This window comes from Odocoileus virginianus, chromosome 10, assembly GCF_023699985.2.
Source record: "Odocoileus virginianus isolate 20LAN1187 ecotype Illinois chromosome 10, Ovbor_1.2, whole genome shotgun sequence".
NCBI classification, from domain to species: domain Eukaryota; kingdom Metazoa; phylum Chordata; class Mammalia; order Artiodactyla; family Cervidae; genus Odocoileus; species Odocoileus virginianus.
The window spans coordinates 38,470,103-38,484,120 of NC_069683.1; the positions used below are offsets into that span (position 1 = coordinate 38,470,103).

The 14,018-nt window shown below is 38.5% G+C and overlaps 1 protein-coding gene across 3 annotated transcripts in view; it reads left to right on the plus strand.

Annotated features, from left to right (window-relative positions):
- Positions 1-14,018, plus strand: part of PDE3B (phosphodiesterase 3B) — a 185,302-nt gene that overhangs the window by 168,225 nt on the left and 3,059 nt on the right. For 2 of the 3 annotated variants that reach the window (XM_070473409.1, XM_070473407.1), the window contains one exon: positions 3,019-3,254. In XM_070473409.1, coding sequence (XP_070329510.1) covers positions 3,019-3,045 — 27 coding nt within the window. In that variant the 3' untranslated portion in view covers positions 3,046-3,254. Of the gene's footprint in view, positions 1-3,018; positions 3,255-11,865; positions 11,938-14,018 lie in introns of those variants that run through there. The other variant, XM_070473408.1, reaches the window with a different exon arrangement.

Here is a 14,018-nt window from a genome sequence, read left to right on the forward strand (position 1 = left end):
AGAGAGTTCCAGAAAAACATCTGCTTTATTGACTATACCAAAGCCTTTGACTTTGTAGACCACAACAAACTGGAAAATTCTTAAAGAGATGGGAATAGCAGATCACCTGACCTGCCTCTCGAGAAATCTGCATGCAGGTCAGGAAGCAACAATTAGAACTGGACATGAAACAACAGACTGGTTCCAAATAGGAAAAGGAGTATGTCAAGGCTGTATATTGTCACCCTGCTTATTTAACTTATATGCAGAGTACATCATGGGAAACGCTGGGCTGGAAGAAGCACAAGCTGGAATCAAGACTGCCGGGAGAAATATCAGTAATCTCAGATATGCAGATGACACCACCCTTATGGCAGACAGTGAAGAAGAACTAAAGAGCCTCTTGATGAAAGTGAAAGAGGAGAGTGAAAAAGCTGGCTTAAAGCTCAACATTCAGAAAACTAAGATCATAGCATCTGGTCCCATCACTTCATGGCAAATAGATGGGCAAACAATGGAAACAGTGGCAGACTTTATTTTTTGGGGCTCCAAAATCACTGCAGATGGTGACTGCAGCCATGAAATCAAAAGACACTTGCTCCTTGGAAGAAAAGCTATGACCAACTTAAACAGCATATTAAAAAGCAGAGACATTACTTTGCTTACAAAGGTCTGTCTAGTCAAAGCTATGGTTTTTCCAGTAGTCATGTATGGATGTGACAGTTGCACCATAAAGAAAGCTGAGCGCCAAAGAATTGATGCTTTTGGACAGTGGTGCTGGAGAAGACTCTTGAGAGTCCCTTGGACTGCAAGGAGATCAAACCAGTTAATCCTAAAGGAAATCAGTCCTGAATATTCATTGGAAGGACTGATGCTGAAGCTGAAACTCCAATACTTTGGCCACCTGATGGGAAGAACTGACTCCTTGGAAAAGACCCTGATGCTGGGAAAGATTGAAGGTGGGAGGGGAAGAGGATGACAGAGGATGAGATGGTTGGTTGGCACTACCGACTCAATGGACATGGGTTTGAGTAAACTGGGAGTTGGTGATAGACAGGGAGGCCTGGTGTGCTGCAGTCCATAGGGTCACAAAAAAAAAAAAAATGAGACACGACTGAGCGACTGAACTGAACTGAACTGACTGAATCATTATTTGCAGTATGTAAGGAGACTTCTGGGAGGAAAAAGTTAGACTGTGGTCATTCCCCTGGTTGATGTGATGATTATTTTGCACTTATACGAATATCTAATTGTTATGTTGCACTCATGAACCAAATATGCCAACTATGGCTATAAAAAAAAAGACCTAGTAAGCAGTGAGGGGAAACCAGTATTGTAGACACAGACACTTTCTGCTTATGTGTGCCAGACTAATTTCTAGACCCCCATCTGCTGGCAGACATTGGACACTTACACTGTATACATAGATTACACTGAATACAACTTAACACTGAATACATCGATTTCAGAAATGGACAGGACTGAGTTTGCCTGTGAAGGTCCACCTGTTATAGCTGAACTTGGCAGAAAAAGGTAGACAGTAATACCTGCAACGCCTTAACATTCTGAAGACAACACTGAGACAATTTAGGGATTGAATGAGAAATAGAAAACAGAGAAGTCTGACTGCCTACCTCTCCTTTCTGGAAAACATTCTGTCTCCAGTGGTTTAGACCACCTTTTTGGAACCATATGACCTCTGGCCACAGTTGACTGATGCATCAAATCCAAATTCTAACCCATAGATTAAGCTTAGTCCGTCACATTCCTCCTCAAGAATTTGGACTAGTAAGGAACTATCAGATAAGCGATGCTGGACTAAAAGATCATTGCAATGGGTCTAATGGGTCTAATTCATATGTTGAAACCTAATCCTCAGTGTGAAGGTGTTTGAAGTGGGCCTTTGGGAGGCTGTTAGGCCAAGAGGGCTATTATGCACAGAAGGATTAACATCATTAGTTGAATAATGGGAAATTTCCTGGCAGTCCAGTGGTTATGACTGCTATGGGCCCAGGGTTCAATCTCTACTCAGGGAACTAAGACCCCACAAGCTGCTTGGTGCACCCCCTCAAAAAAATTTTTTTATTAATGTAATTAAGCACATTAGCCAATTAAAAGAGAAGAAAGAATCACTACCTTGATAAATGCAAAAATAATAAAAGTCAATTATTTAAGAAAAAGAAGAGGAATGAAAAAAGAATGGATGAATGGAAGAGAGGGGAAAAATATAAACCTAAAATGTAAGTTTGGGAGGTATGCACAAAAGAAATGATAGTGTCCCATATTTAACAATGAAATGTTAGTCATTCCCTTAAACAGACAAGAATGCTCACCATCACTGTTCATCAGCACTCTACTGGAGGTTCTAACAAAAAAAAAAAATCCATAAAAATTGGGAAGGACAAAACATACCAGTCATTATTTATAGATGATATTATTGTCTAATAGGAAATCCCAAAGAATTGAGAAAAAGAATTAAATTTTTCAAAATAGAACATTTAGCACTATTGTCATATACTATCGATATACAAATTTCTACTGCATTTTTCCCCAGCAGCTCAGATGGTACACAATCTGCCTGCAATGCAGGAGACCAAGGTTCATCTCTGGGTCGGGAAGATTCCCTGGAGAGGGAAATGGCAACCCACTCCAGTATTCTTGCCTGGAGAATTCCATGGACAGAGGAGCCTGGCGGGCTACAGTCTGTGGGGTTGCAAAGAGTGGGCCACAACTGAGTGACTAATACTTTCATTGCATTTTCAGAGACCAGCATCAAATTCTGCTGTCACCAGTTTCAGCTTGGACATGATCCCCAAGTTCAGGGTCCCAGACAGACTTTAATTCTCCTGAGGCTTCACAAGTAGTCAAAGTTCCCAGCTGGCAGGGGGCGGGGGAGGGGGAAGGAGGGGGGCGGTCCTTGCTTTTTCAAAGGAAAGCTTTTAAAGAGGATATTCACAGTTAAATGTCATCGGGAAGACAGACAGTGTAAGTGGAGATCTGGCTGCTAATGCTTTGTCTCGATCTATTTTCCCTTAATAGGCGTTTCAGTATCATCACCCTGAATGAAGACAAAGAAGATCCAAAAAGATATAAAATATCCACCATTAAGAAGACTTAGTATGATTCATTGCATTTAAGTTCAAATAACTGCTTTCAGAAAAGGATAAATGGAGAAGGGCTGATTTAATAAGCCCTCTCATGATAACAGCCCTGGGAGCTGTTGTCAATTACCTATGTTCCTCTGGTTAAGGAAAAAAATAAAAAAGCAAAAAGTGTCTTAACTTGCATTCTTCAAAATATACTGTCTGCATCCACCCCATTCTGAAAGAGCCAGATAAAATAAATGGAACATTGGTAAATTAAAAGTCCAGAGACGAGTGATAAGAGCCAAATCAGATAAACAGCCTATGATATTTTAGCCGGGAGAAGCAAAGATTCACAGGGGAACCAAAGAGGAAGCTTTCTTTCAATGTTTAAAGATGATAGGGAGCGTGGGGGGGAGATGTTCAAATACCCATGAGACCAGACAGAACGTCCAAATAATGACATGAACTTCGATGGTGTGGAATTTGTGTAGTACATATGTATATATCACGTAAAAAAACACAGTTCAGTTCTAATTGTTTTTTGCTATTCAAAATGCCAGCCCAGCATTGATGGAATGTCACTTTTTTTTTTTTAAAGAAAAGCTGAAAATATAGATATCACAAGAAATCTAGATTTTCTTAAAAAAATGTATTACCAAAAATCTATATTTTTTTTAAATGTCAAACTTAAGTTTTATTTTTTTAATCAAACCTAAAAAAAAACATTCTGGAATAAACTTCTATGTAGGAGTGTGGTTTCCCCCACATCACCAATGAGCAATTCTCCGACAGCACCTCGGTGTCCTACAATTCAACTCTGACACTGTTTACCCAGAGACAGCATCAAATCCCACAAGCTGAGGGCTCAGTCCCACAAAACAGCTCCCCCTCAAATGCCAGTCTCAAGTCCATGTTGTTACCTGTACTTCTGACCAACCAGCTATAAACCAGACTCCCACAACCCTCTCCTTGGATTCCATCTGCTAGACCAGCTCACAGAACTTAGAAAACCAATTTACTCACCAGACGGAGTGGCTTATTACCGAAGATGTTAAAACATAGGAGCCGACAGCCAGATGGCGAGATTTGTAGGGCAACAAAGGAAATTCCGTCCTCTTGGAGTTTAGAGCCTGGTTCAGCAGCCTGTTAGAGACATTCTGCTTTACCAACCGGGAGTCTTCAAAACCCTGCCTTCTGGGTTTTTAATGGAGGCTTTACTACACAGTTGTGGTTGATCAAATCTGTAGGCACTGGTGATTAACTAAACCTCCAGAATCTGTCTCCTCCTAGGTAATCAGGGGGTAGGGCTGAAAGTTTCAACCCTCTAATCAACTTGGTTCCCAGATAACCAGCCCCAGTCCTCAGGTGCTTTCCAAAATCACCTCATTAACATAAACCCAATTGTTGTGGAAAAACGCTTGTTATGAATAACAAGACACCCATTTTGCCTCTAAGCCTCTGAAGAGTTTTTGTAGGAACTGAGGACAACAGACAAAATACTGTAACAAAACTTGCTCCCACTGGTCTTATTGTTTAGGAAACCTCCAAGGTTTTGGAACCTCCAAGCCAGGAACGGTGGATGAAAACCAAATATTGTATTTATTGTGAGTTTTTGAATCAGGAATTTAGAAATGGCTCAGGATCTCTCTCATGGGTTTGTAATTAGAGGATAGCTGGGTCTGCAGGCATCTTAAGGTTTAGGGATTATTTATTTCCAAGTTGGCTCATTTGCATGGTTAGCAGGTAGGCAAGTTGGTCTGGGCAATTGGTCAGTTCAGTTCAGTCACTCAGTTGTGTTCCACTCTTTTCGAACACATGGACTGCAGCACACCAGGCTTCCCTGTCCATCACAATTCCTGGAGCTTGCTCAAACTCATGTCCATTGAGTCGGTGATGCCATCCAACCATCTCATCCTCTGTCGTCCTCTTCTGCTTTCAATCTTTCCCAGCATCAGGGTCTTTTCCAAGGAGTCAGCTCTTCACATCAGTTTGGCCAAAGTACTGGAGTTTCAGCTTCAGCATCAGTCCTTCCAATGAATATTCAATGACTGATTTCCTTTAGAATTGACTGGTTGGATCTCCTTGCTGTCCAAGGGACTCTCAAAGAGTCTTCCCCAACACCACAGTTCAAAAGCATCCATTCTTTGGCAGTTGGTGGGAGGCCTCAGTTTCTCTCCTTGTGGGCCTCTCCCCAGGACTGCTTGAGTGTCATCATGCACGGTGGCTGGCCTCCCCAGTCAGAGAAACCAAGGTGAAAAGTTGCAAGGCTTTTAGACAAGCCTTAGAATTTATGCACCACCATTTTCATCACATTCTATCCCTCCCACTGACCAGCTGTGATTAACAAGGTTACTAGACCAGGTGAGGGTCACTGAGGGTATTTTAGAGGTTGGCTACCGTGTTCTGTATGTTGGTGTTCCTTGTTTTTTTAATGTGATTTATCCTGGAGCTCTCTCCAGCTCACTACAAAGAAAACTTTCTGACTATAAAGTTATTACTATAATAACAGTATATCCTATGACAGGATATACTATTCCTCTGTTAATAGATATGTATTGTTACATTGACCTTTTTTGTTCCCTTTTGCTATGAGAAATAACACATCAGTGAACAACCTGGCACTTATGTCTCTTCTTAAGTGTTCAAGTGTAACTGCAGGAGAGATTCTAAGAATTACAACTGTTCTAAAGCAAAAATACATCTATTATTTGATAGATAATACCAAATTCCCTTCCATAGGAAATGTGTGTGAATTTGTAGTTTCATCACCCACGTATGAAAGGGCATGTTTCAGCTCTACCTTCTCAATAGTGATTATTGTCAAGTTCTATTGCAGGAAGGGGGACCCCTTCCAGAGCCCGAGAGCGGGCACTCGTGAATGTATTGTCCAAGGAGACACATGCAGTGACAAAGCAAGAGATTTTATTGGGAAAGGGCGCCCAGGTGGACAGCAGATGCATAAGGGAACCCAGAAGAGCTGCTCTGCCACAAGGCTCAGAGCATCAGGTTTTATGATAATGGATTAGTTTCCAGATTGTCTTTGGCCAATTATTCTGACTCAGGGTCCTTCCTGGTGGTGCAGGCACTGCTCAGCCAAGATGAATGAGTGAGAATCCTGGAGGTGGTCAGACATAAGATGTCTCCTTTTGACCGTTCCCGAGTTCTTTGGTTTTTGGTGACTTGTTAATTCCGTGACCCTTACCAGGACCTCCTGTCATAATAACTCAAGCAAACGGTTACCGTGGTGGCTGGCCAGGAGGGCAGTTTCAGTCAGTGTGTTTCCCCTAACAGTTCTATGGTGTTTGCTATATGGTAGAAGAGATATGTTATCTTAGTAAAGTTCACATTTGCATTTCTTTGAGTGAGGCTTAGACACCTTTTTAGATGTTTACAATGTGGTGTATGTGATGTGAACTGTCGTAACTGGCCCTTTGACCAATGCTTCCCTGGTGGCTTAGGCAGTAACGTGTCCGCCTATAATGCGGGAGACCCAGGTTCTAATCCCTGAGTCGGGAAGATCTCCTGGAGAAGGAAATGGCAACCCACTCCAGTATTCTTGCCTGGAGAATCTCAAGGATGGAGGAACTTGGTAGGGTCCACGGGGTTGCAATAGAGCTGGACACAACTGAGTGACTTCACTTTCTTTTCTTTCTTTCTGACCAATGTTTTCTAATGCATTATTAAAACTCTTCCTTCAGTGTCCTTATAATAGGGAGATTAGCCATTTGTTGGCAATAAGATTTGCCTATTTCTTCCCAGCTTGTTTCCACTTATACTATTGTTTGCCTTGTAGTGGATTTATGTTGTTGTTTTTATGTTGTGTTTTGTATTTCTATAGTATATCCTGCAATAGAATATGTAACGCTATATAAAGAAGTTTTAAATGTAGCAATATGGAGATATCACCAGGATAAATCATATTAAACAAAACAAAAAAGAGTTTACAGAATGTAAACAAAGGAGGCAACAGCCATTCAGCCTTCAGCCATTGCAGCAGATACCCCCACCCACCACCACCACTGTGCACATCCTGAATGGAGAAAAAACAGGATACTGGCTATAGACAGCTAAGGTGCACGTCAAAGGAAGAGTTTGAATAAGCCCAGACGTGCATCTATCCATACACAGAAAAGTGCTAAACTCATTAACTTTATTAGTCTGTTTTTTCCTTAATTAGCAGTAATATTTCAATGTTCGACCACTGAGTTTTTGTTTGCTTGCTTTTTGCAAAAACTCCAGTATATCCTGCCTTCTCCCTTATCTCTAAGAGGCTGTATCTAAAGCTTAAATCCTCAGTAATACCCCAAATAAAGCATAATCTTCAACATTTAGACTATGCATTTTTTTCAGTCTATAGTAATAATATCAAGGCATATGCCTTGGGATATGGGTTCAAATGTTTAACTGGTTAACAATGACTAAAAGTAGTAGTACTATTTACTAAAAAGTCCGTCTTTACTCCACTGACTTGATATTCTTCTATGTACTTGAATTTTTCTTTCTTTTCAACTCTGTCTATCCATGCCATTACAACTATTTTAATTAGCCAAACTCAAAGTATATTTCAAAACCTGAGGAGGTAAAACCCCCACACTGATATTGTTTGTTGCTATTCTTTTACCTTTCTATGTGAATTTTAGAAACAACTTGCCTAGTTTTATGGGGGAAAAAAAAAACAAAAGAAACTACATGGTTTCATTAAATTCAGACCTTAGCCTAGGGAGAACCAACATCTTTGTGTTGTCTTCTTATCCAAGAACATAGTTATTCATTTGTCAAAGTCTCCTCTTTAGCTCTGTAGGGGAGCAGAATTTGTCACCCTAAAATTCATCTCTATGACATATTGTTTTAAGCTGATTATTTTCAGAGAAACGGCAGACTTGGGAAACTCTCTAAAACCTCAGTGAAGTTTACATTTTTTAGGGAAAACTCCAATTGTAAGGGTGTCTCTGTACCAGAAAATGAACAAAACTCCAGAAACTCTTGGGAGAAGTCAACAACTTAAATCTGCGTCACACTCGCATGTTTATTGTGCTCTTGGTAACCTCCCAGAACTGACTTTTTCCCACCTTGATCATCCTCTTTTGTCTTTAGCTGAGAAAGGTATTTAACCTGAGGGCTTCAGCCATTTTGGCAAGTTACTCAGTGTTGTGAGGCCCCTCTCATGTATATATGTTTTTAAATTTTGTTTGAATTTTTGTTAATCTATTTAATTCTTAGATATACAAGAGGAATGCAGAAATTTACAGGAAAATTTCTTTCTCCCTGACAGCTCCTTCACGAAAGTTTTAATGTTTTCCCCACTCATCTTTTGCAAGTTCTTGTTATGTTTAAAAGGGGCTTCCCTGGTGGCTCAGCTGGTAAAGAATCTGCCTGCAATGCGAGAGACCTGGGTTTGATCCCTGGGTTGGGAAGATCCCCTAGAGAAGGGAAAGGTTACACATTCCAGTATTTATGTTTATTCCCAGTATTTTATTTTTTTGAAATTGAAAAATAGTACTTTTTCTTCCATATATCTACTAATGGTTGCTCTATATATAACAGCTATTGATTTTTTTGTATGTAAATCTTATATCCCACTAAGTCATGTTTACTCTTTGTGACCCCATGGACTACAGCACACCAGGCTTCCTGGTCCTTCAGTATCTCCTGGAGTTTGCTCAAACTCATGTCCATTGAGTCAGTGATATCATCCATTTCATCCTCTGTCACCCCCTTCTCCTTCCCTCAATCTTTCCCAGCATCAGGGTCTTTTCCAATGAATCAGCTCTTTGCATCAGGTGGCCAAAGTATTGGACCTCAGTTTCAGCATCAGTCCTTCCAATGACTATTCAGGGTTGATTCCTTCAGGATTGACTGGTTTGATCTCCTTACTGTCCAAGGGACTCTTCTCCAGCACCACAATTCGAAAGCATCAATTCTTCAGTGCTAAGCCTTCCTTCTGGTCCAACTCTCACACCTGTACATGACTACTGGAAAAATCATAGCTTTGATGATAGGAACCTTTGTCAGCAAATAGCCTATTACTTTATTAAATAATCTTACTATTTCTTTTCATAGATTGTACAGGAATACAGTCATATTATCTGCAAATAAAAAGTTTTACTCTTTCAAAGTCTCTTAATATAATGTTACTGTGGTAGAGAACACCTTCAATACAATGTGAAAATAGAATGGTGAAAGTGGACTCATTTTCTTGTTTATAACTTTAAGGGAATCCCTCCAATGTTTTCACATCAGTTTTGGAATATGTATGTATAATACATGATGAGGGACAGGAAGGCCTGGCGTGCTGCAGTCCATGGGGTTGCAAAGAGACACAACTGGGTGACTGAACAGCAACATATATGATACACATTATAGTTATACTATTTGCTATATATATATATAGTGTATTGTAGAGTATATATATGCTGTTTGCATGTGTGGGTATATATAAAAAGGGAAGTTGCTCAGTCATGTCCGACTCTTCGGGACCCCATGGACTGCAGCCCACCAGGCTCCTCTGCCCATGGGATTTTCCAGGCAAGAGTACTGGAGTGGGTTGCCATTGCCTTCTCCGGTGGGTGTATATATATATATATATATATATATATATATATATATATATATTGTTGTTGTCACACCATGCAGCATGTGGAATCTTAGTTCCCTGATTAGATACTGAACCTCCACCATTGCCTTAAGCGTGCAATCTTAACCACTGTACCACCAGGGAAGTCCCCTAGAGGTGTATATATGTATATATTGATGTATTCACTCTATCAATTTGTATTTCACTCAGTGCTAAATTTTGTCAAATGTCTTTTCAGTATGTATGAGCTTGTCCATATGAGTTTTCTCTGTAAATGATTAATAATAATAACATTTTCTAATATTGAACCATTCATATATTCCTAGAGTAAACTTGACTTGATTGGAATGTATTAATTTTTAAATGCACTATTGGATCCTTCCTTAGTAACTTATTTAGGACATTTAAATTGACATCCAGGGGAGTTCCCTGGTGGTCCAGTGATTCAGAGACTCCGTGCTTCCAATGCAAGGGACAGAGATCGATCCCTGATCTGGAAACTAAGATTCCATATGCTGAGTGAAGCAGCCAAAAGAAAAAAATTTCCTTTTCATTTCTATGCTCGCTCTCGCTCTCTCTCTAGTCACTAAGTTGTGTCTGACTTGTGCGACCCATGGACTGTAGCCTGCCAGGCTCCTCTGTCCATGGAATTATCCAGGCAAGAATACTAGAGTGGGTTGCCATTTCCTTCTCCATTCTATGCTCTAGAAGAGCTCAAATAGTTTTCTGAAGGTCATCTTCGGCAACTTTTCTTTTATGAAAACTAGACTCTGGTAAATCATGTTTTCATGGAGATTATCTATTTCATTCAGGTCTTCAAACTTCTTTGCACTGAGTTTTACAAATCAATTTCTTACAATTATTAAAACTCTCTTTCAGGAAAGAGATGTAACTTTATGAACATTAAATTTGAAATGCAGAAAATTTTCATTTATCACAAAATATTATTTTGTTTGTTTTTAGTGTTCCTCCCAATATTTTATTATCAAAAATTTCAAACAGAAAAGTTGAAAGAATTATAGAAGAAACACCCTTAAACAGTCTAGATGCTAGAGTTTACATTTTCCTATATTGCTTTATCACATATTGACCCATTTACCCTAATTCCCCTCATTCAGCCGTTCTTTTTTTTAACCATGCATGTAAAAATGTAAAAACCATTAACTTGGGGTCATACAAAACAGATGGTGGGCCAAATTTCACCTGTGAAGTATAAAATTGTTGACCCTTGATTTAGCATATGGATTTTTAAAAAAAGGATACAACCTATTGGTCTTATTTTCTATTGTCTAACTCATTAATTCCTGCTTATCCAGAATTCGTAATTTTTCCTTCTACTTTCCTTTGGTTTCCTGTTATTCTAATTTACAAAAAGCATGCCTAGCTCATCCTCAAGATTTATTTTTTCATCTAAACAAGTACATAGGGCTATGAATTTTCTTCTGAAGACAACTGCAGCTGTATTCCATAGATTCTGATGTTTTTATCATGTTTTCTAGAAATTCTCCAATTATTGTTTGTGTTTTCCCCTTGTCCAATGATTATTTTACAATTTTAAGATACGAAGGCAATTTTGGTTTTATTATTCCGTTATTAATACCCATTCTTATTATCTTATGCTCAGATAATGAAATCTGTAATATTTATACTTCTGAAATTTTTCAAAGTTCAACTTTTGATCCATTTTGCGTGGTCAATTTTCATCAACATGTATAAAAATGGCATACTCTATTACCTTACTGATTATGCAGTACAGACGACTTTTTTTTTGGCCTCACTCTAGGGCACACAGGATCTTAGTTCCCCAACCAAGGATTGAGCCTGTGCTCCCTGCAGTGGAAGAGTGGAGTTCTAACCACTGAACAACCAGCAAATTCTTAGTATAGGTCTTCTTTATCTTTATTTTTTGAGATCCACTTGATTTGTCTTAGGTTGAGAGAAGTGAATTAGCCTCTTAGTATTAACATACATCCATACATTTTTCTTTGTACCTCTTGCCATTTTTGCTTCATGAAAGATGCTGCTTTTTGGTGCAACAGTTATTCATAATTATTGTAACTTCTTCTAGAATCAGAGTCTTTAGGATTAAAGAGTGAATTTCTGTCTTGCTTATGCTTTCTGCCTTGAATTCTACCTTGTTTTATTAAGATCATGAGTCATGCTTCCTATTTGCATTTGCCTGGTATGACCTTACTCATCCTTATATTCTTAACTTCTTTTTTTCAGATGTTTCTCATATACAACATAACTATATCATCAAGTTATCTCTGTGATCCAATTTGAATACGGTTTTAATAGGTAAGATAAGCCTTTTTAGTTCTCTCATATAATCTGTTCTTTATTAAAATATTAATTTTAGTTCTCCTGACATTTAGGAAGGCTTGTATTTTTTTTTTTGTGGGCTTGTATTTTTGATTTAGTGGTCATCTTTATGCTTATACCTTTATATAATATGTTTGGATAATATCTGCTTCTCTTCTAAGAATAATAAATTAGCATGGACGTTTTCTTCTTCCATGTCTTCCAGTACCCAATTTTAAGCAGTATTACTACCATTTACTTTTGTACTCTTAAATTTACTCAAACATTTACTACTTGATTTGTCAAATTATATCCTTTGACTTCTAACTATTATACATGAAGCAATGAGATTTATTCTACTTTCCACCTTTTTTTCTTCTCATTTATTTTTGTTAGATACATTATTTCCATACTGTCAGAGTATAAACTTTTACACATTATTTTGTTGCACTTATTCCAACCTTTGTTTTAGTGTTAGTACTATAGTTAAATATATTCAATTCTTAACACTAGCCCTTTTGCTGATGTTTCCCCAGTCATCACTTGGTTGACTGAAATTTGCCCTTCCACCTGATTAATCATTTTGGTTATGTAGAACTTAGGTCCAAAATCAGACCAAATTAAGGGGCTGCCAATTGACAGCTCCAATCCCTATGTTGGAGCACCACTACCTCCCAGACATAGTACTCAATTTATTTAGACATTTACTTGGGAGCACATTCTATAGCTGCACAAACAAGAAGAGAAAGCAGTGTGGGGACAGGAGCATCAACATGATTTCCTTCCACTCTCGCTGTCCTTATGTACTACTCTCCTTGGCTACTTGCTTTTTCCATAATCAGCTGTGAAGAATGAGCTCCTATCTCTACCTCAGGCTTTGTCTATGCATGGTCCTATCTGTGGTTCTTTCAATATTATCCCATTTACATTCCATCTTTTAGAACCTGGAAATAGCTGATTCACTAATATATCCCTCCAACCCCATCATCAATGTCTTTATCCCTTTTTCTATCCTTTTGGTTATTTCAGTGGCATTTGTAGAGAAGAAATAAGTATGCTCAGTTGCCATCTTGAACCAGAAGTGAATTCTAACATTTTAAGTTAGTAGCTCACCACTGACTGATCAGAGAGAAGGCATTCTCACTATAGTAGATCGATAGTTCTACTATATAGTTACTATATAGTTACTATATAGTTCCAAAAAAGAAATACTGTCCATTATGGATTACTTATTAAATTCATGTTAATTTATATTTTTATAAAATTGAAGTATTTTATTTTTACCAGTTAAAATTGGCTGAAAATAGTCAAGAGTTGACAGTATGAAAACAACTTTATGAACTGTAAGTTCAGTTCAGTCGCTCATATGAACTATAAAGCATAGTATAAATTATTGGGTGTGAGTAAGAAGAATAAGAGATGGTCTGATGACTTCCTGACGAGAATGTGCATCTTACAAAGAAGCTCCTTCATCCCTCTTCAGAAGAGAAGAGAATACACAAAAAGAAGTACCTGGTACAGAGGCGCAGTTCTTACCTCATGGATGTGAAATGCCCAGAAGGCTGTTAAGATCACCACCATTGTTAGCCACGTGCTAACTAGGACTCTGGCACAGTCAGCAGGACTCAGCCAGCCCACAGCAGGAAAAACAAGGCTTACAGAAGGATGCTCCTTCAGATGGCATCACTAAAAGCACTCTGAATCAGGATAAATGAGGAACCATCCCAATAAACAGTTTGGATTAAAACAAATACATGGATGAGGTGAAAGAGGGCCATGCTCTTCATTTCCCTGTCTGAACGCCTACTTCCTTGGCCATAAAATAAGCACATCAAATGAGATTAGACCTCTTCTAACATTAACAAGTTGTGAATCTACATATTTAAATGATTTTCATCAGGTTTGCATTAACTTGATTAGGGAAAAATACATTTCCTTAGATGCAAGGTGAAGAAAATAAATAGCATATATATATATATATATCTCACATTTTATTAATCCAGTCATCTGTTACTGGGCACTTGGGATGCTTTCATGTTCACAAGACAGGTTTTTTTGTTTTTGTTTTTTTGGCCATA